At 39.9% G+C, this 26,581-nt stretch overlaps 1 protein-coding gene and 1 long non-coding RNA gene across 4 annotated transcripts in view; one reads left to right on the plus strand and one right to left on the minus strand.

Moving 5' to 3' along the window:
- Nucleotides 1–4,705, minus strand: part of LOC106981357 (uncharacterized) — a 37,527-nt gene extending 32,822 nt beyond the window's left edge. For both annotated transcript variants that reach the window (XR_008300319.1, XR_001431196.3), the window contains exon 1: nucleotides 4,621–4,705. This is a non-coding gene — a long non-coding RNA (uncharacterized LOC106981357). The remainder of the gene's footprint in view (nucleotides 1–4,620) is intronic.
- A 1,970-nt stretch (nucleotides 4,706–6,675) lies between these two features.
- HELB (DNA helicase B) overlaps nucleotides 6,676–26,581 on the plus strand; it is a 33,011-nt gene continuing 13,105 nt past the window's right edge. Inside the window, exons 1-9 of one of the 2 annotated variants that reach the window (XM_015079501.3) lie at nucleotides 6,676–6,878; nucleotides 8,345–8,755; nucleotides 9,668–9,837; nucleotides 12,124–13,002; nucleotides 16,701–16,878; nucleotides 18,055–18,196; nucleotides 20,696–20,850; nucleotides 24,462–24,543; nucleotides 25,036–25,095. In XM_015079501.3, coding sequence (XP_014934987.2) covers nucleotides 6,695–6,878; nucleotides 8,345–8,755; nucleotides 9,668–9,837; nucleotides 12,124–13,002; nucleotides 16,701–16,878; nucleotides 18,055–18,196; nucleotides 20,696–20,850; nucleotides 24,462–24,543; nucleotides 25,036–25,095 — 2,261 coding nt within the window. In that variant the 5' untranslated portion in view covers nucleotides 6,676–6,694. Of the gene's footprint in view, nucleotides 6,950–8,344; nucleotides 8,756–9,667; nucleotides 9,838–12,123; nucleotides 13,003–16,700; nucleotides 16,879–18,054; nucleotides 18,197–20,695; nucleotides 20,851–24,461; nucleotides 24,544–25,035; nucleotides 25,096–26,581 lie in introns of both variants that reach the window. The other variant, XM_027071314.2, reaches the window with a different exon arrangement.

The following is a 26,581-nucleotide window of genomic DNA, read 5'->3' on the forward strand; positions in this document are numbered from 1 at the left end:
TATTTCTACGGAGGCACCCAGGTGGTAAAGAAGAGGCCATGAAGGCTTCATGGGATCTCGTGGTATTTACTACCCAACCTGTCTCCTCAGAGGTGACATTACTTTTCTCTTTCACCTTAAAAATCCATATCAGTTTGTCATCTTACATATCATTTTTTAAAAACACTATAAAGACATACCTTACATATTAAATAACATCATGAGTCAACTAGGCACTCCCAAAGGACTTTTTTCTTCCGTCTTTTTTCCCTTTTTGGTCTATCACTACTGAACTACTAGGAGTCCGGATTTCTGGTTGGAGACTTATGAAACTAGATATCCACTCTTTGTGGGTAAGGCTTTATACTTCTTTAATCCATTTTCCTACCTCACAATGCTATCCCAGTGTTTTAGCATTCAAAACTCTGCTGAATCAGCCCTTAGCACGGTTTTCCAGCCCCTCATCCCATTAACTCCCAATGTACATACTTTAATTATTTTATAGGAACTTTGTGGCAAGGTTTATAATTGTGTCCTTAGGTCTCTCACTGTACCCACCAACACAACCACCTAGTATGTGATCAGCCTTATGTCAGGAAGGGTAGGCTAGGTTCGGCTGACAAGACAAACAACTCCGTAATCTTAGTGGGTTAACCCAACCAAGATTTATTCTCATTGACTCAAAGTTTCCTGCAGGTCTCTAGAACTCTCCAGGGCAGTTGTCCATCATATGATGGATCGCCGTTGTACCTCACACTCCCACAATCATCAAGGTAAGGAATAATTAGGGACAGAGAGCGGAGCACCCACAATTAAATACTTCCACCTTGAAGTGACATGTTGCTCTCGTTTCATCGACCAAAGCAAGTCAGATGGCCATGACTGACTTCAAATAGGTGGGGGAGTAAAGTCCTATGTGCTTAGGATGAGAGGGGAACTAGGCATCTGCTGACAACAGTACTATCTGCCACACATAGGTATATCTGTTGACTAAATGAAATTGAACACATTTTTATTATAATTTCTGCTCTGTATGTAATTACCAATCTTTTTGCGGTCCTATTATTGAACCCATTTCTTTTTCAAAAAAATTTTTTTAATGTTTATTTATGTTTGAGAGAGAGACAGAGCGTGAGCAGGGGAGGGGCAGAGGTAAAGAGGTGGAGACAGAATCTGAAGCAGGCTCCAGGCTCTGAGCTGCCAGCACAGAGTTTGACGCGGGGCTTAAACTCACAAGCCAATCCCCATGAGATCATGACCTGAGCCGAAGTTGGACGCTCAACAGACTGAGTCCCTGAGGCGCCCCTAACCCATTTCTTGTTTTGATTCTACCATTTCCTTCCAGACATTACTTTAACAAACAAAACAGACAAAATACTAATTCAAACACTCATCAGGATAAATTAGTCTGAAGTGCTTTCGTGTAACTGTGAAACCATCATTATCGTGACTACACCTTAACCGTGTGCTTTACTTCATTACATTAATTAAACAGGTCACTAAACCTTATTCCCTCCCTGCTCTCCCAATAAAATGTTTAGGCTTTACTAATGATAACTTCACAGTGGGCTACCTGCCTTGATCCCCTCCAGGCATTCTAAAACAAATACATTTCCAAAATAACCAGAAGACACATTATAGATAACATAGGGAAAAAAAACTTCTGCATGAGAAGCAACATGGCTGAGATACTGAAAATTCTTTGCTACATGATTCAGATTGATTTATTTAACAAATTTCCTAGGATAGATTTCAAGCAGACATTGACACGAGAGCTTGATTTTGTGTGAGATGAATAGCCACGGTTTCAGGAGAAAATGGTTAAGCTGTTTAGAGCCTTCAGTGGTTTCTCACTAACCTTACGGAGGCCTCCCAAGGCACGGCATGTTTGGCTCTAGCCCACCTCTCTAGCCTCACCTTGTACCCATTCCTGATACTCTTGGCTTCAGTGACTGGACTTATGTCAATCCCAGAATCCCTCTTGTTCTTCCTACCTTTTCCCCCATGATGCTGGCTTTTCAGAAAATCCAGGTCAGTTGTCTTGTAGAATGTCACATGTGCTAGGTCAAGTTGCATATATTTATGGCCTGTTTCTGAACAGCACTAGAGCTAAAAACAGCTTTTACATTTTTAAAGGGTTGTAAAAAAGAAGAGAAAGAAGAAAAGGGAGGAGAAGGAGGAGGAAGAGCCGGAGGAGGAGGCAAGAGAATTATGTGATGGAGACTACAGGGCCTGCAAAACCTGAAATATTTATTATCTGGCCCTTTATGAAAACTGTATTCTGACTTCTATTTTAGATCTTTCTGTTTCCTCGTGGCATTATTTAGTTTATACCTCGGTTCCTTGGATTTTAGGCAAGTTGGAAATTAGATCTGGAAATGTGCTATCCAATATAGTAGCCAGCAGGCACATGTAGCTATTGGGTACTTGAAATATGGCTAGTCCAAGTTAAGATGTGCTATAAGGGTAAAATATACCCCAGATTTCAAAGAATTAGCATGAAAAAAAAAAGCACAAATTTTTCATTAGTGATTTTTATGTCAATTACCCTGTTGAAATAAAAATATTTTGGATATATTTGATTAAATAAAATGCATCATTACAATTAATGGTACCGGTTTCTTTTTTTAATGTGGCTACTAGAAAGTTTTAAATTACATATGTAGTTCACATATTTTCATTGAACAATGTGGTCTACAGCCTTAATTAAAACCAGGTTAAATGTTTTTGGCAAAAATACTTCACAGCTGATCTTCTGTACATTATACTGCATCCTACCATGGGACACACATCAGTTTGTCTCATTAATGGCGTGAAGTTTGAAAACTTGACAAAGGGGTGACTGACAAGAATCTTCATTGTAAAAATACATTTTCCCCTTTGCAGTTTGTAATCTATTATAGCCGTGAGACTATTGAGCCACGGTTTCCCATTGACTTTTCACTCAATTTTTTTTTTTTTTTTTTTTTTAGCCTTTTGTGACCCTTGCTTGAATCTGTTATTACGTTGCAGATTGCAAAATGGTGTTTTATATTTTTAGAATTTCTCTTTAAATTTCTTACCTGACATTCTTTTCTTCTTTTCCTTTTTTCCCCCTTTCCTTCTTCCTTAAAAGGTGTTTTTTTGTTTTATTTTGTTTTTGTTTTTAGGAAGTATCACAATGGACACATCACTTTTTACATACTCAGTGTGTTACAATCAAAGTGCAGTGATTTTTCTGATTCTCAAGCTTCCCGAAATTTGGCTAGTGGAAGTCCCTTCAAGGTGGCGCCTGAATCTTTTTATCATCACCCCATTGGTTTTTGAGGGCTTCCTTGCCATCTGGTACAACAAGTCCCAGGTCTGCCTTCTATTTTCCTTGTTTCAGAGGTAGAAACAGCCACTCCTTAAGAAGCCTCCATTTCTTTGAATGACAAAATGGCATTCCAAAACCAAGATTTAGGGTGGTAGATGTGATCAGAGTTACTGAGATGACATTCTTTTCAGGTCCTCTCAATAGACAGAACTAGAAAATATATTTTAAGAAACCACAGCTCATATTGACATTGCTAATCCAAGTTTAATATTGTAGGAGTTTTCTCATTCCATTTGTTTTCTTTTCATATACATTAAAAACCTTCATTTGATAAAAACATAAAGGCATTTACTTATCTGCTTTATCCTATGATACATAATTTCAAAATTATCATAACATTATTAAAACCAGCATTAACCATAGTGTGTGGTGAAGTTTAAGATTACTTTGTAGATCTTTTGTCCTCAGCATATATCCTGTTAAGGGTCTATAGTCAGAGTAACTTAAAAGTATTTATTCAGGGGCACCTGGGTGGCTGCTCAGTTGGGCGTCCGACTTCAGCTCAGGTCATGATCTCACGGTCCATGAGTTCGAGCCCCGTGTCAGGCTCTGTGCTGACAGCTCGGAGCCTGGAGCCTGTTTCGGATTCTATGTCTCCCTCTCTCTCTGCCCCTCCCCCACTCATGCTCTGTCTCTCTCTGTCTCAAAAATAAATAAACGTTAAAAAAAATAAAATAAAAAAATAAACAAAAGTATTTATTCAAAGTATTCAAAAGTAACTTGAAGTAATTATTTTCCCTGAAAGGTTATAGTATATGTTTGATAGACACTTTCATTTGTTTCTGTTTGTGTCCAATTCAGGTTTGCTTTTGGTTTATTTATTTTTGAATAAGTGAAACATTCACACAGTTCAGAAGTTAAAACCATTATAAAAAGTTATGCTCAGAGATCTTGTTCCCAGTCTTGTTTCCTCTACCTTCTTTCTATCCTACCTGTAGGTAACTATTTTCCTTAATTTCTGGGTTTACCTCTCCTGGTCTTCCTGTCTTCCTATCCCCCTTCCTTCCTTCTTTCTCCCCCAAACAAGCATACCCATATACACATAAATAAAACTATATGCATGGCTTTTGCTTTTTCTTATTTAATTGAATATCTTGAAAACCACTCATTATCAGTTCATAGAGATTTTCCTTTCTTTTTTAAAGTCACTGCAGAATATTCCATTGGATGGATGTGTCATAATTCAGTAAGTCTCTTACTTATACACATTTCTGCTATTTCCACTTACTTGCTACTACAACAATTACAGAGTGAATAACTCCACGTCTGTGTTTGTGGACACGTACCTTCAGGGTAGATCCAGGAATCTCACTTTTAGAAACATCCCAAGTGATTTTCATGCATAGCCAGATTGGAGTATTGTTGCTTACTGTGTAAAAAGGGTAAAAATGGTATTCAGAAACCTTGAATAGTTAACATTTTTAAAACGAAGAAACAACAGGTAGGGAAGCAAAGTTCGCACCACCCCAAATCGTCACTTTACTTCGAGGAATGCAATTGAGTTACATAAACAGTAGCTTAACCTCTGGAGACTTGTCCCCTAATCACCACGTTGGTAACAAGAATATACTATTCGGACACACATAAGTGACCGAGATTTGGGCAGCAGATAACTTTCAGTTTAGATACGCTGAGTCTGAAGTAGCTGAGGTACATCCAGCAGTGGCATCTACTAGGCGGTTTTTTGCACAGGTTTGGAGATGAGGTTAGGAGTCATTGAGTGCAGATGCCAGAGTAGGTAAAAGATGCTCGAGGGGAGGGTTACAGAGTGAGAAGTTGCTTAGGATGGACCTCTGGGGAATATTAGTACTTAAGAGGGCAGTAGAGGAGCCCAAGGAAACTATACATGGCTAGAGAAGTACGAGGAAGCCCTGAGAACACAGGTCACGAAAGCCCAGGGAACAAAGTGTTACAAGGAGATTAACAGTTACCAGTGTCAAAGGTTGAGAGGTGAGGTAAGACAAAGGCAAGAAGGTATCCACTGATTTCCATCCAAGACACCAGGACTGTGGCAGACCAGGTTTAATACTGTGGTGGGAACAGCAGCCTTTATTGAGTGTTAAGCAAGGAATTCAACCTCACACAGATGATCCTTGGAAATCTTGGAAACACCTGGTGTTTTGTCAGCTACAACAGAGTTTTTCTAAAAGCAACAAGAAGAGAGATTTGTATCCAAAGGGAAAAATCAATTTTAGTATTTTCTCCCATAGATTTTTCTTAAAACTTTGGTGCTGGCTGTTGTTAATGTATATTAAAATCTATCATAAAATGCTTTGGGATTTAGCAAACAGCACATGTTTAGGTATTTTAGGTTTATTATTAATAGAGTAATTTCATAATAAATAGTATAAAAATAGTAAGGTAATCATATGTTTTATGGTGTTCCTCAAAGAGTACCATGACTTTCAAACAGTATCCCGTATGGGAACCATGGCTCCGGAATAACTTTTTAAGCCTCTCAAACAGTATCCCGTATGGGAACCATGGCTCCGGAATAACTTTTTAAGCCTCTTTGCTTTCTCTTCTACTTCCTTTCCCCAGTCCCTGTCCACACTCTTGGCTATAAGTAGATGCTGTTTTGCCCCACTCTTAGCAGGTAGGTAGTCAGCTGCAAGGAGCTTGGGAGACCAGTGTGCACTCACAGAGGAAAAGAGAAAACAGACTTTGAATGTCATCTAATCCAGTAGTTTCCAAACCCAGCTGAGCATCGAAATAGATAACCTGGCACGTGCCTGAAAAAGACAGAATCCTGGGTCCCTGCCCTAGATCCCTATACTCTGCGTCTGGAACGGGGCGTAGAGAACTGTACCTTGAATAAGAGCTTTGATGATATGAATTTAACTCCTTAAGAAAGCGGAGGACCAAAGCAGCCACGAATAAACGGGTCCTCCGACTGGAGATTCCCTGCTCTGTGCTTTGGGTGATGGCCGATTGTCCTGAAGGGCATCTGGGTTTTCGTTTTAGGGTGCTGGGGATGGCTTGCTTTTCCGGGCTTTTTGGCTCACTAGACCTGGGCTTCCCTCACTTTTCTCTCTCCGGAGGTGCTAGAAGTTCTGCAAGTGCCCCGCCCCTGACGCTGTCCAGCCAGCGGGGTTGGTCCAGGCATCCCGAGGACAATCAAGTCCGGTTACCGGCATGCACTCTCTTCTTCACCCCGCCCTTCGCCCTGTCCCCGGCGTCTGCGTCTTATCCCCGCCTCCCGCGGGAGACTTGGGGCGGAGCTTCGCCGCTGCCCCGCCCCCTGTGCGCGCGCAGGCCGGACGTCGCGAAGCTGATTGGCTGGTCATGGCCGTGTACCTGCCGGGGCTTTCCGGAATGTGGGGACAGGCTGGGGGGGGGGGGGGGGGTGGTGGGATCATCATGGCCTGGTTGACCCAGCACTTGCGGGAACTGCAGGGACCTCTGCTCCCACCCAAGGACTTGGTGGAGGAGGACGATGACTATCAGGACGAAGCGGAGGAGACTGAAGATCTGGTGTTTGTCGACGCCGAGGAGCTGTGCAGTGGGGGCGTAAAGGCTGGCGGCCTCCCCGGACTCCTCCGCGGTGAGGAAGCCCCCTGCCCCAAGGGGATGGGATTGGAGGCTGAAGTGTTTCCCGTTCTGGTGTTGTCCTAAGTAAGGCTCCCCATTGCTAACAGACTTTTATTTAGGACGGCCTCGCTGTTTTCATCCTACTTAGGATAAGATAATATTAATAATAATAATAATAATAATAATAATAGCAGTGACTTGAGTAAATACTATGCGTGAAGCTTGTGTTCTGTGTGTATTATCTCATTTGATATTCACAACTCTTTGAGGTAATTTTATAGTCGAGGAAACAGTTGAATGTCCAGCCTGTATTCACACCCGGAATCAGACTTTCAGACTATTTTCCTGTCCTGCCTGGAATCAAATGTGTATTTATTTTTCAGCTACTTCGAAAATAGACGCACGTACCCAAGAAACATCTCTAGGCGTTGTTGATTCATTAACCTTGTGTTAATAGTGTTGCGATGGGGGTTTGTTTACCTTGTGTAGTTTCCTGTGCTATAAATTATACCTGTTATGTGTACATTGTGACTGATATTTAAGAATATTTTATTTAAGAATATTTTAGTGGTAACCAAAGACCCGTAGAATTTTCTGTGCTGGTGGCATTTTTCAGTATTTGCTCTGTCCGGTACAATAGCCACCAGCCATATGTGACTATTAAGAACCTTGAAGTGCAGCTTGTGCTATTGAGCTGAAATTTAAATATTATTTAATTTTAATTAATTGAATTTGAAGAGTTACCTGTGAGTGGCCAGCACAAGTTTCCACAGAAAGTTTTCAAGTGTTTGTGGAGGGTGTAGTCATTTATCCTAAAAGTGTTAGTGACTGGCTGTCTTGTTCCAAGCAAGGTGGTGTTTGTTGCAGGTATACCCAGGAGGGATAAGATAATGAAATTTCTGTCTTAATGGGGCTTATCCTTTGGTAAATTAAACAGACATTCTTTAAATAATTACAGAAGTAACTATATTATTATTTAGTGCATAGAAGGAATAGTAAGTAGTGCTAGGAGAGGTTATATTCTTGAGATTCAGGGAAGGCTTTCTTGAGGAAGTGACAATTAAGCTGAGGTCTGTAGCAGATGGGGTAAACAGTAAGGAAGAGAACATTTGAAACAGGTGGAACGGCTTATGCAAAGGTCCTGTGGTGGGAGGGGCCATGCCAGTTTTTAGAAATGGCATGAAGGTCATTATTGGCATGGGTCAGTGTATAGTAGAGATGACTGTTTTTAGAAGAGAAACAGCAGACTTTTGCCCTATACCGTACTCAGCTCTTGGAATACAAGGACAAGTGAAACATTGTTATTCTAGAGAGCTTTCCGTGTAGTAGAGGGTGACAGATAAACAGGTAAGTGGAATGTGGATTCCCTCATAGACATCTATCTGTACAGGGTGCTGTGGGGCGATTAAAGAGAGTGGTAGATTTGGTAAAATATTGTAAAAGGGGTTTTAAATATCTTAAATTAACTTTTTTTTTAAGTTGTAATTCCTGATGAAAACACTCAAGAGCAATGTCAAGTGTTTGGACGTTTTCCAGTAACGGGTCCTTGGTGGCGAGTGAAAGTACAAGTGAAACCTTTGGGACTGAGGAGCTATCAAGTTCAAGGATTTCCATCTTACTTTTTACAGTCTGATATGTCACCACCCAATCAAAAAAATATCTGTTCCCTGTTTCTTAAAGACTGTAAAGTCTCCAGTGATCATATAAATAAATTTTTAGCATGGGTAAATGCTGTATCAAGCTATAAAAACCTCAACTTTGAAAATCTTAGGGAAACATTAAGAACTTTCCAAAAGGAAATTGAAAGGAATCGTCAAAAACAGTCAAAACAGAATGTACAGGAAGAGTCTCTACCAGAAAATGAGATGTGCCTTCCTCTGGAAAACACAGGTAGGTGTGATTTTTATCATCCACTTTTAGTGTAATGGAAATAGTTAATGACTAGTGTGTTTAAGACATTACCCCTATAGTATCTTGGCTTAGTATTCTTTTTTAAAATGTGTTTTTTAAAATGTGTTTCTATCGCTTTGGGATGTGTCATTGTCATTCAAGTTTCCTTGTCATTAATGTGGAGAGTTGGGTGAGATGATCTTTAAGCTCCTTTCAGTTCCTCCCCAGTTCTAAAACTGTGATTCTGTCTTTGTCTCTAACTTTTGTGTCCATGGGATTTCCTTGAGTCATTAAGAAAAAGTTCAGTTGTTAGTTATTCGGTTCTAGTTATGATTCTGTTTAAGACGGCAGAGGAGAAAGATACTCATATTCTTGAGTATTCCATTTTGGAAAAATTTCAGCCCAAAATGGTATAAAATAATTATATATTATGACTTGCTATCTGGACATCCGCATGAGTGGGATATTTCATTTCTTAATTATATCAAATAAATTTGGCAGGACAGCATTGAATGACTTCAGTGACAAAAGAATCATGATTACAGTCAGAAAAATGATTATAAAGGTTAAAATGTAATAAGATTTTTTACGCTTAGTTTTAAATTTATCTTTGTATCACAGAGTCACAAATTTTACTGATTATATTGTAACCAGAAGGAAACAGAAGGCCGAGAAGCAGTTGTCTAAGCATTTGAGGAACATAAATTTTGGAGTTAAACACAGTGAAAACCACCTTAGTACAAAATCAATTGTTATAATACAATCAGTTTTCTTGCTGGTTAAAATACACTTATTGATCTCTCTTTGATTAGGATTTCTTAAACTGGTTGTGCTGGGTGAGAAAGTCCATCAAATCAGTTGTTCTGTGAGCTCATTTGTATGTTTGATGTGTTCTTTTCTATTACCCTATAGTTCCATTTATAAGTGTAATGACAGCTTTGCAGTTTCCAAAAATAATGGAATTCCTTCCAGTTCTTCTGCCTCGACACTTTAAACGGCTCATAAGTTCAGGTTCTAAGGAGGTGTTGGGAACCATAGAAGAGATGTTAAGTACACATCCGTGGAAACTTGGATTTGGTAAAGTAAGTAAGACATTTACTCAGCAGCATCTTGTGTGGGGGGCGGGGGGAGGTCTCAAACTTGACAATTTTTACATCTCTTTCAAAGGAAAAAAATTTGTATTGGACTGCAATGTTGATTTATTTTTCGTTTAGTGTTAGAACCAACTATAAAGTTCTTACACCTGTAGCTCATACACAGTAAATTGATAAAGGAAAACAAAATAACAAAACTGATAACATTCACATTGTCAATAATTTCATTATATAATTTAATAGGAAACATGTTTTGGTAACTAAATGGCCATTTGCAACTTGAATACAGATCTCATTGAAGGCACAAGTTCTTATGAATTTGGCAAGTTCATTTCAGTCCCTCCCTTTCCTGTTTGAACTTTTGAAAACTTTTAGTATTTGGCACAATAGGATCGTTTACGTATGAACCCACTTCTGTTCTTATCATTATAGACCAAAAGTAGGAGTGACGCTATGAGGCTTCAGGGGTGTTGGGAACCAAATGTGGCCCTTAAATGTTGCAGGACTTTGTTATGGGCGGTTTTCCAATTGAAAATACAATTTAAAAAATCTGAGATAATTCTTGGATCTCCAGGAATGTTCCTAGAACCCCCTCCCCCCACAATTTGAGTAATACTGGAACAATGAATTTGTTCCCTATGTAAAATGATGATGGTTTCAGGATGTTTTGCAAAATGAGATTCTGGAACATTTGATTATTGCATGTATTTATCGAGTAGAGAAGAGAGGCAGAGCAATGCATATTCTGGGACTCAAGTGGGAGAAGGAGGCTTGAAGTCCATTGCTCAGTGTGTGAACTGCCATCAAGAATAAAGACCATTACTGGGGTTAAGATTGCTGGGGCTGCTGACCATCTAAATCTGTGCTTCATACCATAGTCTGGGTGGCTTAAACAATGGAAATTTATTTTCTCATGGTTCAGGAAGCTTGAAGTCGAAAATCAAAGTGTTGGTCTGGTTGGCTTCTTCTGAGTCCTCTCTCCTGAGCTTGTACATGGTCATGAGAAGACACCTCTCCCTGTGTCTTCACATGATTTTCCTTCTGTGCCTGTCTGTTGTAATCTTCTCTCCTAATAAGGACACCAGTCATACTGGATTCGGGCCTACCCCAGTGACCTCACTTTAACTGAATTACCACTTTAAAGACCCTATCTCCAAATATGGTCAAGTTTGGAATACTAGGAGGTTGGGATTTCAACATATTAATTTGGGGGGGGGGGGGACACATTTCAGCCCGTAAGATATAAGGAAGGTTCTAGCAGGGATGTCTCCATGAAAAAAAATGGAGCTGGTGGAGAACTTGCTGAGTGGATCATGGTGAAGGAAGTTCTCTGTCTCTTCAGTAGAGTTGGGGCAGAATTGTTGAGAGGCACATAGACACCTAAACACGCCAAGAAGGTGAAGCAGTCATCATACACACAAGAGTTTGACACAAAAGTTCATGTAATTGTGGTATATCATGTTGCTCAGCTGTGAATCCTATTTAACATCAATGTAACCAAAACTGATTAACAAAATGTATACTATAACTTTTGTTCAAAGATGGGAGGAGGAGAAGAAGGTATGGAGGTGATGGCATAAGAGAGAGCTTCCCCAGAGAAAGACTTTCCATAGTAGGGAGTTCATACTAAATATCGAAAATCTAAAAACAACAACAACAACAAAAAAAACCCCACAAAGGATAGTGTAAACAGTACTTGGAAATGTGGAGTAAATTCTGGAATAAAAAACTGAAAGTGTTGGAAGTGTTGACTTTGTCAGCATGGAAAGAGTAAGGCAGGGGATTCCTGTCTTTTTGATAAGCTTCATGGTGTTACTTGACTTTCGAAACTGTGTATGTATTGTTCTGAGAAAATAGAATTTTAATTAAAAATGTATATAGATCTTTAAAAAAATTTTTTTAAAGGTTTATTTATTTTTGAGAGGCTGAGAGAGACAGAGTGGGGGAGGGGCAGAGAGAGAGGGAGACACAGAATCGGAAGCAGGCTCCAGGCTCTGAGGGCTCTAACCCACAAACCATGAGATCATTACCAAAGCCGAAGTCGGACGCTTAACCGACTGAGCCACCCAGGTGCCCTGTATATAGATCTTTAATCACAGGACAGTAAAAACTTGGTGATGTATTAGGTACAGAGTTTTTTCCTCCAACTTGATATACATGTCTCCTGGGACTTAAGCAGTTATTGACAAATTACATAGTTTTTACTGTATTTCTGATAAGATTCATCGACATTTATAATTTTTATAAAGCAACTTGAATTCTGTTTTCTTTAAGATAACCTACACAGAACTGAAGCTTTTGCAGTGTGAGGCAAGTTGGACCTCATTTTGTCAGTGCAAGTCTCTCCTCCAGTTGATGACTGCTTTGGAGCAAAATGCATTAATAATATATTCTAAACTGAAACATATATGTAGAGATCAAGGGCACACGTGTGTTGAAGAAGCTGACTTCACTTCTAAGTTGTCAGACCATATGTCTTTCCATGATGCTTGGCAGTCTCTGAGGTTTTTGAAGGATATTGGTGTGGTGACCTACCAGAAGGGCTGCATCTTTCTTTATGACCTTTACCAGGCTGAGAAAGACATTGCCTCTTTCATATGTGACCTGATGACGAGGCCCCCGTGGCATTTACATGTCGACGTCAAAAGGGTGCTTGCATCTATTCACACCGCACAACCGGAGAACTCACGAAGCGATGATGCACTGGGCGAAAGTCAGCCTGATGAGAGCAATTTGGAAACTTCTGTGGACATTCTGGAGAGCCAGGACAGTGGTGACCATATTTGGAACAATGGTGAACATGAGGTTAACGCAGAAATCAGTGACGCTCTGCTGGATCAGGATCAGGTGGCTGCTTTGGAAATGATTTGTTCCAATGCTGTGACAGTCATAAGTGGGAAAGGCGGTTGTGGGAAGACCACGATTGTTAGCCGTCTTTTTAAGCATATGGAGCAGTTGGAAGAAAAAGAAGTAAAAAAAGCTTGTGAAGATTTTGAACAAGACCGGGATGTACCAGACGAATGGATTACCTTTACCGAGCAAAGTCTACTGAAGGCCGACAAGGCTATAGACGTGTTATTAACAGCACCAACAGGAAAAGCAGCTGGCTTATTGCGACAGAAGACTGGTTTTAACGCTTATACACTGTGTCAGGTAAAGGTTTTTACATTTGTCTCTGCAGATAAAACATTTGCCTTAAAGATAAGCTTTGTTGAATCAGCTGATGTTTTATTTCTTCCTGATGACAATCAGTAGGTATTTCTTGAATGTCTTATGGATCCGCGCTTTGTAGCAGCTGAACATTGAGGTCAGTGCCACTCAGAACATCCGGGCTGTAAACTGTTACTGGTTTCCGTGAGGCAGGAGCTAGTGCTGGACAGTAAATCAGTACACTGCTCCCTACATTGAGAAAGTCTTACTACTATGGAAAAATAAAAGGCAGCTAAACTGAAGCGTATGCTTAATGATGTAGTTAGTTTAGATTCTGACACCAGCTTTATTCTGCTGGGACTGGTTACAAACATGTTACAGTCCACAGGCCTTATTTTGAGAAGCATTTGCATTGGAAGGGAAAGGTTTTATTCTATTTTACAGAAGGAAAGCTCCATAAAAGGGAAGACTTTCATCATCTAGCTTAGTTCTTTATCTTTGTCACCCACAACAATGCCTGGCAAATAGTCACACGTAATGAAATTTTCAAATGAATTAACATGCTTGAAAAACAGAGTTTTGGCTGTAGTTAGAAGTCATAGATTTCAAACTTGTAAAGAGCTGGAGAGGTTTTTCTAGATCTGACCTGTCATTTTGTAGATCCAGGAACTTAGCTGTTGGAAGATTTCTGAAGGAAATGATCATTGAATTGGACTCTAAAGGACAGAGAGCCTCAGGTGAGGAGAAGGACATTTTATTTAGGGGGCAGGTCTTTCCACAGGCATTGAGGAAAACGATCATAATGGGTTTTGAGGTGACTGCATTGATGGGAATGAATTCCATGTATTGCAAAATAATGGAAATTGAATTTGGTTTCGACTGGGAATTTGAGCTCTAAAGTTTGCAAAGTATTTTGCCATCTCATTAAATCCCTGATAAATCAGTGACGTGAGTCATTTTGTAGAAGAGCCAGTTGAAATTTGGGAGCATTAAAGGACTTGCCCACGATCTTAACCAGGAGTGCACCTAGCACCTGGATTCAGATTTCTCACCTCCCTGCTTATTATTCTTCCGGGGGTGCCATACTTTCCTCATTTATTATAGACCTAATAGAGAAGCTTGGACTTGGTTTACTGGGGAGCTGTTTAGGTTCCTAAGCAAGAGAGTGAAATGAAGAAAGCGGTTTTAAGGAAGACTGTATAGAATCACAGAGCCATGAGCAACCCCAGAAGTGACGTTACCTATTACCTTTATTTGTCATGAGGGTGAATATAGTCCTAGAGAGGTTCAGTGTAGCTCATTGATGGAAGGGTCTTCTGATCAGCTTATGATTTTTTTCCATTACACCTTCACGTCTGATGAGTCTAAGGGTTGGATTAGAAGAGGAGAGTCAGAGTGGGATCATTTTGAATTTCATTTAGAATGAAATTGGCAGTGTCTTAATATCTGCTTGGAATACTGGGAGAGTATTTCTGAAGCAGGAGAGAGTGTAGGACCATAGGAAAGGCACTGATGGGGCACTTGTGCCATTTATTTATCATCCTTGGGCTAGGGTTACCAGATGACGCAGATAAAAATAAAAACAAGTCTTTACTATAAGATGTACCAAATATTGCATCACACATACTTGTACTAAAATGTCATTTATTGTTTATTTGAAATTCAGTTTTAGCTAGGTGTCCTCTATTTCATCAGGCAATTTTATTTTGAGTTAGTGTGTAAGGGAACATGGCTGTAAGGCTGTGGGAGTAATCTAGGCTCATAGATAGGTCCTGTATTGAATTGGTAGCACTAAAAGTATAGTGGAAAATGTCAACCAGGCATTTCTAAGGTAACTGATTGAATACGTAAAATCAAATTAGCAGTGATTCCAAATATTCTATTGTGAGACAAGGCCACTGAGAGAATGAGGGTTTTATTGAAGGGAATTGATGCATTCATGTGGAAAATATGAAGGGTTTTCCTTAATAGATATATGTTGAACCTAGCTGCAGTAGAAACATTAAATAAAGATACGATACCATTTAAAAAATCCATGTATGTATATTATATATATAGTGACAATGTAGAAACATTTTGGGAATGATGTATACCAAAATATTTAATGTTCTCTGGTTGTATTTTCCAAATTTTTCTCCTCATCTGTGTTTTTAAAATAGTAAATATTATTACATCTTTATTTTTTATTTATTTATTACAAATTTTTTTTTAATGTTTTTATTTATTTTTGAGACAGAGAGAGACAGAGCATGAGCAGGGGAGGGGAAGAGAGAGAGGGAGACACAGAATCGGAAGCAGGCTCCAGGCTCTGAGTTGTCAGCACTGAGCCCGATGCGGGGCTTGAACTCAGGGACTGTGAGATCATGACCTGAGCTGAAGTCGGATGCTTAAGCGACTGAACCACCCAGATGCCCCATTACATCTTTAATAAATAGTTCTTTTAGTTGTTTTGTTGGTGGTGGTGGTATTTTTTTTTTAACTTTTTTTTAATGTTTATTTTTGAGAGAGAGACAGAGTGTGAGTGGGGGAGGGGCAGAGAGGGAAGGAGACAGAATCTGAAGCAGACTCCAGGCTCTGAGCTGTCAGCCTTGGTGGTATGTTTTTAAACGTTGGGAAGTAAGGGGTGGCTGGGTCGGTCGGTTGAGCGTCTGACTTCAGCTCAGGTCATGATCTCACAGATTGTCGGTTTGAGCCCTGCGTCAGGCTCTGTGCTGACAGCTCGGAGCCTGCTTTGGATCCTACATCTTCCTCTCTGTCTCTCAAAAATAAATAAAATAAACATTTAAATGGTAAGGAAGTAAGAGAGCTTAGAATATTAGAAGAAAAATAGTATTTTCATAGGTTGGGAAGGCAGCCTTTTATTTCTAAAATGGAGTATTCCAGTGGGGAGAGGGGGTGAGTCAAAGTGACAGGACCATCTCAGAAGGCCAAGAAAAGGTTGGAAAAGAATAGGGAGCTCTTTAATCAAGAGCAGTAAGAGAGAGGTGGAGATTTTGCATTAGAATAGTGCTGTGTGCAAAGCTTGTTAAACACACATAGTACTTATCAGGAAGCAGTTTTTTGAACTATTTGATCTTTTCTTTTTAAATTTACTTGATCTATATTTTCTGTGTATCGAGCCCTAAAACTTTTGTGTTCTCTATTTCTTTAGCCTGTTTCCCTATGTGACTCTATGTACATCCCCCTGCCCCTCATTTAAGAACTTTGTTAAACAAGTTTTTTTTTAATATTTATTTATTTTTGAGAGAGAGACAGAGACAGAGACAGAGAGACAGAGTGTGAGTGGGGGGAAGGGCAGAGAGAGAGGGAGACACAGAATCTGAAGCAGGCTCCAGGCTCTGAGCTGTCAGCACAGAGCCTGGCGTGGGGCTTGAACTCACGGACTGGAGATCATGACCTGAGCTGAAACCAAAAGTTGGACACCTACCCGACTGAGCCCCCAGGCGCCCCAAGAGTTTTGGGTTCAAGCCCCATATCGGGCTCTGGCTGGTGGTGCAGAGTTTGCTTGTGATTCTCTCTCTCTCTCTCTCTCTCTCTCTCTCTCTCTCTCTCCCTCCCCCCCCCCCGTCCCATGTGCTCTGTCTCTTTCAATAATGGATAAACTTTAAAAAAAAAAATTTTTTTTTTAAATAACATGCTAAAATTTTGTTTTGTAAAATTTATTATAACCTGAATTTTAAAATGCCATGCTTTGCTTATAGGTCAATTATAGTTTCTATTACTGGAAGAAAAAAAGCCCGGCCAAGAACAGCCCATGGAAGTTTTCCTCTGTTAGAGTTCTGGTTGTAGATGAAGGGAGTTTGGTATCTGTCAAGATCTTCAAGTCAGTTTTAAATTTATTGTGCGAGCACTCCAAACTTTCTAAGCTTATTATCCTTGGTAAGTGAAATATTGTTGGAATCCTAATTTGTTTATTCAAAGCATTGCAGTTAATAGGTTGCTTACACCGTTTGGTGGTTTTAATATCCATATCCTGCAGGTGGGAAGCCAGTTCTCAGAGTCCACACTCCAGCTACCCTGAGTTCAGTCTGACTACTCCCTCTATTAGCTTGGGTGGTTCTTCATTTGGGCCAGGATATTAGCAGGCCGGGTGGTGAAATGAAATAGAGTTGTTAGGGGTTATTGCTAATCACCTAAATGATGACCGTTCAGGTGGTAAAAATGTCACACACTCAGAGGAAATAATGATGTGGATCATTTGGGAATAATACAAAGTCTGAATTACAGACCACTTAGGAGTAAATTTATGATTTTCAGCTAATAACCCAAATTAGACCTCACTAGCCTCTTAAATTCTTTCCCGTTCTGGTGAGATTTAGTTAGATTCTGTTGGGTACCTCTGGTCTGTAGAGTGTGTGATTTCATGGAGAAAAAATAGAATCGCGTTGTGAGAATCAAATTGTATATAAATAATTCTCTTAGGTCTTTGAGGATGTGTTCTGAGCAGTTGATTCTGTTAATGGCTTAAGCATCTTCCCAGTTTGCGCTGAAAAAATAGTTGTTGTTGTTTTTTTTAACTCCAAGTTTTGTTTGTTTAAAGAGAATTTTAATAGAGCCAAACATTATCACTGTATTACTGAAATTTATTATCAAATATGTTGGGTTTGTTTATTTTGTATTTCATGTGTTTATTTATTTGAGTCCGTAGATTCTTCCAGGTCTACTAAGACGTTGAGCAAGATTGAATAGGGGACTAAATACCATATATCTAAGGATCTAAGGCCTGTTTTTCTCTTCACATGTTGGCTAAAATATACACCCCTGCACAGTTTGCTTGGGGTTATAGGTCTGAAAGGAATTCAATTCAGATTTTACCTTATTGTGTTATTGCTTTTTTATATTTCATATTGTTTACTTTCAGTGCTTTGTTGTTAAATATTTTTAAAGAGTTCATGTTCTTAAGTAATTTTAAACAAAGACGTTTGGGGCTTTTTTTTTCTTAGAGTAAGTCTTTATAATTATAACATATGTCAGTAGGGAGAAATAAAAACAACTTCTAAATTGCAGGACCCCTGTTACTTAGAACCTACTGTATCCTTTTTGTTCCCCTTTTAGGTGATATTAGACAGTTACCCAGCATTGAACCTGGTAATTTGCTGAGAGATCTTTTTGAGACTCTTAAGTCAAGAAATTGTGCTATTGAACTAAAGACAAACCACAGAGCAGAATCTGAGCTAATTGTGAACAATGCTACGAGGTACAGTATAACTAAAATTTTGCGTTTTCTCTCTGTTGTATTAGAAATCAAAGGTTAAAAAAATGCATATTAGCTTTTGAATTAGGGCAATTCAGTGCAGTACATTTACTGTGCTTTTTTAGCGAACCTATTCTAGCCTTTAGGTATATATATACTTTTTGACCCACAGTTAGAAAAACAAAGGCAATATTTTTCATTACTGGTCTAGCATAAATTATTATTGAAATTTAAGAATGACTTTTTTTGGGGGTTCCTGGGTGGCTCACTTTGGCGTTGGGCGTCCGACTTCTGCTCAGGTCATGATCTCGCGGTCCGTGAGTTTGAGCCCCGCATCGGGCTCTGTGCTGACAGCTCAGAGCCTGGAGCCTGTTTCAGATTCTGTGTCTCCTTCTCTCTCTGACCTTCCCCCGTTCATACTCTGTCTCTCTCTGTCTCAAAAATAAATAAACGTTAAAAAAAAAAAAGAATGACTTTTTTTGGGGTGTCTGGGTGGCTCAGTCAGTTAAGTGACTGACTCTTGATTTTGGCTCAGATCATGATCTCATGGTTTGTGGGTTTGAGCCCCGCATTGGGCTCTGAGCTGGTAGCATGGAGCCTGCTTGGGATTCTCTCTCTCTCTCTCTCTCTCTCTCTCTCTCTCTCTCTCTCTCTCCCTCTCTCTTGTTCTCACTCGCTCTCTCTCTCCCTCTCCGTGCCCCTTCCCTGCATGCTCTCACTCACTCTCTCTCAAAAAAAATAAGTAAACTTAAAAAGAAATGTATCTTCCTGATTTAAAAAGTATATCTGTGAATAAAGTTATATCAACCTTAGAGACTAGAATAAGCCCAAGGGGAACAGAGACTTGGAAATGAGTTCATTAGAGTTCAAAGGAGAATGGGGAAGAATTATCTCCAATTTCTTTAAGGGGAGCCCCAAGCCAAAAAAAAAAAAAAAAAAAAGGAACACACTATTGTACTCCTTGATGAGTACTGGTGGCCCCCATAGCATCTTACTCCCCTTAGTGTAGAAAAGAATCCTTTTCTTTCCTTAGTCTTCTCATAAGCCTTTAGAGTGATCCTCTAATAGATGGAATGGGATCTCAGAATACTAAGAGACCATTTTATTCATTGGGCCAAAATTTATCTTTGTTTTTGATTGACATTCTTGTAAAATGCCGTTTTTGTTGCTTGACATTTTCTTCATTGGATGTCAGCAGAAATTAGAACATTTAGAACCGACCTTCTCTAATGCCCCTGTCTGCCCTGGGTAGGACTATAGGAAGAATTGACAGGGATAGTGTAGGATGTTGTAGGTTCATATTAAGACATTAAGCAAAAGAACGCAGTTAGACCCTTTTTGTATAACCCTTCTGCTCCTACCCAAAGGCCACCTGACTTTGGGGAGGTTGGTAGATGATTGGTCACTTTAAAATCTGAAAATCTTGGAAGAACCCAATGCACATTAGATTTCTTAGAACTCAGTTTTATCTGAAAGTTAGGAATTCTTCTTAGTAACGCTTTTGATGTCATTTGGGCTGTGCTGCCTTTATCATTTCTTCCTAATCATCATCACCAGATATTTAATGTCAGAAGGATCCCAATGATACCAGGGAAGGATTCCTAGAGATAGAGGTTATGTTTCATGTTCTGGGTCAGAAGCAAAACCTGAAATCCATGGTGATTCTCAGCACTCCCAAAATTATATCTGCAGGGATATTTCAGCAGGGTGGCCTCCTTCCCTTTTCTCCCTTTCAACCCTGTTGGGGAGGGTTGAAGGTGACAGTAGGGTACCACTAGCTCTGATAGCCAGGCTGATGTTGGGTCTTGTCAGGGAATCCACCTTCTTCCAGATAACCAAGGAGAGACTCTGTTGTGACAAGGCACCTGCTTGTAGCATAGGGACTCTGCTTTCTAGTATGATTTGCTAGTCTTGGGAAACTAAGAACAAAAGAAGGATGAGGGAATAGAAGCAAAGCGAAGATGTGGATATTTGGTTCCGCTGAGAAAATGAGGCCACGTAAATGCTATACACAGAAAAAAGGAGAAAAAGAGTGTGATGTAAGCATTTGGACAAGGCCTCAAAGAGTCCACATTAATGTAAATAGGAAGGGCTATGGAGCCAGAAGGGCCCGGATTTGCCTCCTAGCTCCCCTGCTTTCTCCCTCTGGCCATGGGCCTCGTGCTGCTCACCTGTGAAATGAGCTAATACCTACCTCGTATAGTTCTTTTGTGGTCTGGAGGAAGGTAGGTCAACTTCCCAGAATGGTAAATTCCCTGACATTTTTCTCTAATGCTTTTAATTTGCTAGAGACAGGGGATTGATTGATAAATGTAACATTATGGTCTTGCTAAGTCTATTGTAAAACTCATTTACTATTTACCATGCATATATGGGAAGCCTTTTCACCCTGTTTATTATCTATTAGCGGATTTTAGTTATAGTATTGACATCTCTGATGATATACGAAGACACTTTTTTGGATACTCATGTTCTTGGTGTGTTATTTTATCTTCACTTAAGAATCTCAAGACGCCAGTTTCCAATATTTGATGCAGAGCTGAATATCTCTGATAATCCAACATTCCCTGTCTCAATACGAGATAAAACATTTATTTTTATCCGACTCCCAGAAGAGGATGCCAGTTCTCAGTTCTCAAAAAGTGATCATCGCTCTTGTAAGTGTAAGCCTCTGTATTGTGTAGGGTTATGGTTTCAGTTTTGCAATGTACCTATTAAATGACTAGTTATAATTTTATTTGACGGTGAAGATAAATGTTGCTAGTAAAAAATTTAGGCACCGAAAATGAATAAACTACAGGGCACCTGGGTGGTTCAGTCGGTTAAGCGTCCGACTTAGGCTCAGGTCGTAATCTCACAGTTTGAGAGCTCAAGCCCTGCATCAGGCTCTGTGCTGACAGCTCAGAGCCTAGAGCCTGCTTCGGATTCTGTGTCTCCCTCTCCCGCTGCCCCTTCCCCGTTTGCACTCTCTCTCTCTCTCTTTTTCTCAAAAATAAACAGTAAAAAATTAAAAAAAACCATAAACTAATTTATTAATCATCAAAAGCAGAGTACCTTAGAATTTTGTAAAGAAGTAAGCTTTCCTAGCCCAACATACGTGACCAAACCTGCGTTAACAGGTCTTATCTGTAACAGCTCATGCTGGAAGGAATTTGGAAGGACTGACGATACACACGTGCACGCACGCACGCACACACTCATACACACACACACACACACAAGAAGTAAGCTTTTGACACATAACACACTAGGACTCAGTAAATATCTGTTGAGTGAATAATTGGATATAGATGATTAGTTTAAAATGAAGCAAAGATCCAGGAATCCAAGTTCATTCAGGAGAAAGCATATCCTAATTAATGAAGATTTTCTTTTATAACACTTGGGAAAGTAAATACATTTGTTGCTTTGGGTACATTTGTGAACCAGAGGTAGTGGTTGTGAAACTGTTGCCAACTGGAGTTCCTACTAGTTCTTACAGTTTCTTACAAAATGACAAGCATTGCTTCTGATTGTGGGTGTTAGGATGACAACACAACAAGGTCAAAAAGAGCACAGGCTCCCGACGCAGGTCACATCACTTAGGCATCTGTAAACTGGGAATCATAGTGGCACTGCCTGTGGGGCTGTTAGGAGGGTTGAGGGCATTCTTCAGTTTTGAGGCACTGTTAGTTTTTTTTGTAAATAATAGATCTTAAATGAACTATTATAAGTTAATTCAAGTAGAGTAAACCTTTTGATCGTTATTTGTATTCTAAACTTAGCAAACTTTAAAAAAAAAAATAGTGTGATGGTTTACTCAAAATTGAATTAGTGAGGATTTAAATGATCACTGCTGGGAATTTATTGTAGTTGCCATCGTTGTTACGGGTGTGCCCTAACTACTGAGCTACTTTCGCTCGTATGTGAAGCAGGTGACGCACGGCTTTACACGTAAGCATTTCCTGCTTTGTGTGTCGCATATGTGGTTCCCTTGGTTTCGTGTCCATTCATGTGTTACAGTAATGTTTTTTTTCTTTTGGAATGGGATCATATGATATGTAGTATTCTCTAAATGCCCTTCCGGTTTTTGTTTTGTCTTGTTTTGTTTTTTGAGAGGGAGAGAGTGGGAGTAGGGGCAGAGAGAGGGAGAGAGTAGCTTAAACAGGCTCCGCGCCCAACGCAGAGCCGGACGCGGGGCTTGATCCCAAAACCGTGAGATCATGACCTGAGCCGAAATGAAGAGTCCGATGCTCAACCAACTAGCCGCTCAGATGCCCCTGATTTTTTTTTTTGATCATAGAAATAACTTACATTCCTTAAAAAGGGTCAAATAATACAGAAGTGTTTGAAGTAAAAACGAATATTTCCTTGTACTCTTCCTCTTGATTTCCTCTCAGGCAACCCCGAAAGGTCACATACTATCACTATTACTCGTCCACCACTCCTGCTGTGTAGTAAGACTTAGGTGTTTATCCTTTAAACCTTATGATATCAATACACAAGCATGTATAATTTATTTCCGTTTTACATACATGGGATTATAAGCTGCATCGTTTTGTGATGTTTTTTATTACATGTGTTATGAAGAATTAATAGGTAATATTTATTCTCACGACAGTTTAGTTAAGAGTAGGTGCTAATAATTATGAAATACAATAAGACTTAGGCAGTTAAATAACTTGCCCTCCTTGCCACTCCTTGTAGATTTACCTGAAATACGGTTGGTTTTCCTTCTGACACCCCTTCTTTATGTTACTGAGAATGTACTTAACAAAAAAAAAGTGCTCTGTTTCAGAATGGCAGCAGAGCCCCCAGCTGATGCTGTTTTTCTATCTCAGTCACAGACTTCAACTGTGAAATTAGTCCCTTCCTTAAAAGAACTGAGTAAATATTCCTTAGAGAGAGGCATATAGTGTACTTTCACTGATAATGAAATCACTGAGTACATGACTCCATTATATTCCAAAGTACAGGGGCCTAAGACAGGCTTCAGAGCTGGGCTGGAATTTCAGAGATGCTAAAGTGTGAGAAAAATGTATATCTTAGAATCATTGAAATATGGTGTACGTATTGATCTGTAAGGTGTAGGGAGAGTGAAAAAAGCAAGGAGCAGAACAACACGATCCTGTACATATAAAGGAAAACAATACCCTGTGAGACCTTTGGAAATTCCTGCTCGGGCAGCCCAGGGCTTGGCTGGGGGGCGAGCTGAGCATTGGCCATTTTTTAGTGATAATCTTCCCTTCATCTGAACCAGGAAGGGCTCAGTAAGCAACTAATTTAGGCTTCCTGGAGCAGGGCATCACAAGGCCTGGGCTGTTTTTTTCATTCCCCTGGGATTCATCTGCTGTGAGGGGAAGGCACGAAAGCCTAGAATGTTCTTACCCAAATTGTTACATCTGTCTCTCATGAGAAATGTTCACTGTTTTGTACTATTGGTAAGACAGATTAGAGGAAGCCTACTTCTCTGCTTTGAGGGAGGTTGGAAGTGGATGTCATTATTGCCAATGATTTGAAGTCTGAAAGAGGGAGGCCAGGCACCATACCCCTTTTGGAAAATTGCTTTTACTTCCAAGAGCCCCGGCTCCACATTATATCTAGACTGTAATCAGTGTTTGTGGTCAAACTATGTAATAGCTGAGGTATGGTCACTCTTAGAATGGATGCCTCTGCTGTGCCAGGGTTAACCTTTTAGTTGCTGGACCATGGGGAGGTTTGGGGGTTCTGGGGGTAGGTAGGAAACACATGGTTGGGGTGGGGGGTGGGGCGTTGCAGTGTTTGGGGAGTAGCTGTTTGCCATCCTTTGTGGAAGTATCTTAATATTTTCTACTAAATACCAACCTTGGATATAATAATAACAGCTTCCTGTGCATGTTGTAAAGATTAAAAGTGAAATGACAGATGCAAAGCGTATAGATACTCAAATTATTTCTCATTACGAGCAGAACTTAAGACAGAAGGAAGTCTTACATTGCAGTAATTCCATTACATATTTTGTCTTCTTGCTCATATTTTAAATTCAGCTTTCACAAGCCATCAGTGATGAGGGGTTGTGTTCTAGATTAGGAGCCGTTCTAATGGCTAGTGGTTGACCTCTCTGTTGAGGATAGGGTATCTGGAACCCTTATCTCCATTCTCTCTTGTGTTGCTCTGGCTGCTGTAGCAAATGAAGTTGATGTTCCCATAGAGAACTTGGGTTCCGTTTGTGTTAGTTTCTCCATTGAAACAATGTTGTAATTTGGTGCTTTTCCTTGTTAACTTTTTTTCTCTTATATTCTTGTATTAGATTTATATTCTGCAGTTGGAACCTTGCTCAAAGAAAATGACCTACAGGATGCACAAATGTCACAATTCATTGCATTTAGAAGGTAAAGCATTTGCAGTATTTTAGTGTGCTTAGTGTAGCATTTAAATCTCGTAACTTATCAATACAGGTACTGTATGAATGGGAGACTCTCATTGCTAATTCTGTCTCTAATTTTGAGGTCTTTCTTTGTTAGATATGGCAGAGGGAAGTTTTTAAACAGGACTCTTTCTACCAAATATTACATTTGGAAACTCCCAGGAAATCTGAATGGAAACGGTTTATGTTAAGATAAAAATTATTGGGGGCACCTGGCTGGCTCGGTCAGGAGAGCATATGATGCTCGATCTCAGGGTTGTGAGTTCAAGCCCCACATTGGGTGTGGAGATTACTTAAAAATAAAATCTTTTTAAAAAAGATGAAAATTACAAAATGCTTTTCTCTGGTGAGATTCCTGGAAACTTTTATAGCATGTAGTACATTGTAATTGTTGGTAACAGAAGTGAGCACAAAGCAGATATCATTAAGGTGACCCTTGCTTGTTTGTGTGTTTCAGGCAAGACTGTGACTTAATCAACGCCTGCTGTTGTAAGCACTACACGGGCCGCCTGATCAAGTGAGCACAAGGGGTCTGAATGCTTGAGGATAGCCCTTCCTTTGCTGTTCTTTTATTTGACATTTATCACTGTAGCCACATACTCAAAAATATTTTTTATTCTCATTTGTGAAGTGAAATGATCTCTTCAATTAAATATGTCTCCTTGGGAACTGTTTCAGTAATCAGTGTAATAAGAAAAATAAGGAATACAGTGTTTCTTGTGGTTTTCAAGTTGGCAACCTCCAGCTTCTTGGAGATGAGTATGGGGAATTCAGGAGAATTTTTTTTCAAGTATAATATGTGTGTAGGCATGTCCAAGACCCTTAGCAACAGGATGTCCATAGAGAGCACCCCAGGGGACATCTATCAGAGAAATAGCAGTGTAGAAAAGCTACTGTGTTTACACACAGGAAAAATTAACTCACTTCTCTTGCATTTATCAACACTGTACTGTTTGTTAAATGCAGAGAATAAAGATGTGGAAGTTGCAGGAGGAACTCCCAGTCTGTTGAGGGATGACCCACAAAAAAACCCACTTTAGTAGCCTAACAAAGGGTTAGAAAGCACCAGCGGTGGGTCACCCAGTCTGTGTCCCAGTAACTGTGATCTCAGGCAGGTAGTTTAACTTGTCCATATGTGTAAAAATAGGATACCGATGCAGAATTTCCCTCATAGAGTTGTAGTCAGGATGGGATGAAATAATATCTCTAAGGCACTTATGACGGTAACTGGTATATCACCAGCATTTATTCAACTTGCTGCTGTTATTCCGATATAACATCATAGTTACAAGAATAGAAATATGTGTACGTGGGATAAGACGTGATATAGGGCAGGGATAGGAGAGATTGGAGAGGAGAAGATGAATTTAAAAGGCAGAATGCAGGGGCGCCTGGGTGGCGCAGTCGGTTAAGCGTCCGACTTCAGCCAGGTCACGATCTCGCGGTCCGTGAGTTCGAGCCCCGCGTCAGGCTCTGGGCTGATGGCTCAGAGCCTGGAGCCTGTTTCCGATTCTGTGTCTCCCTCTTTCTCTGCCCCTCCCCCGTTCATGCTCTGTCTCTCTCTGTCCCCAAAATAAATAAACGTTGAAAAAAAAAATAAATAAAAAAAATAAAAGGCAGAATCCATAAGACTTTGGATAACTTTTATTTTTTTATTTTATTTATTTTTAATATGAAATTTATTGTCAAATTGGTTTCCATACAACACCCAGTGCTCATCCCAACAGGCGCCCTCCTCAATGCCTATCACCCACCCCCCCCCTCCCTCCCACCCCCCATCAACCCTCAGTTTACTCTCCGTTTTTAAGAGTCTCTTATGGTTTGGCTCCCTCCCTCTCTCACTTTTTTTTTTCCTTCCCCTCCCCCTTGGTCTCTTGTTAAGTTTCTCAGGATCCACATAAGAGTGAAAACGTAGGGTATCTGTCTTTCTCTGTAGGACTTACTTCACACACTCTCCAATTCCATCCACATTGCTACAAAAGGCCATATTTCATTCTTTCTCA

Source organism: Acinonyx jubatus, chromosome B4 (genome assembly GCF_027475565.1).
Source record: "Acinonyx jubatus isolate Ajub_Pintada_27869175 chromosome B4, VMU_Ajub_asm_v1.0, whole genome shotgun sequence".
NCBI lineage: Eukaryota > Metazoa > Chordata > Mammalia > Carnivora > Felidae > Acinonyx > Acinonyx jubatus.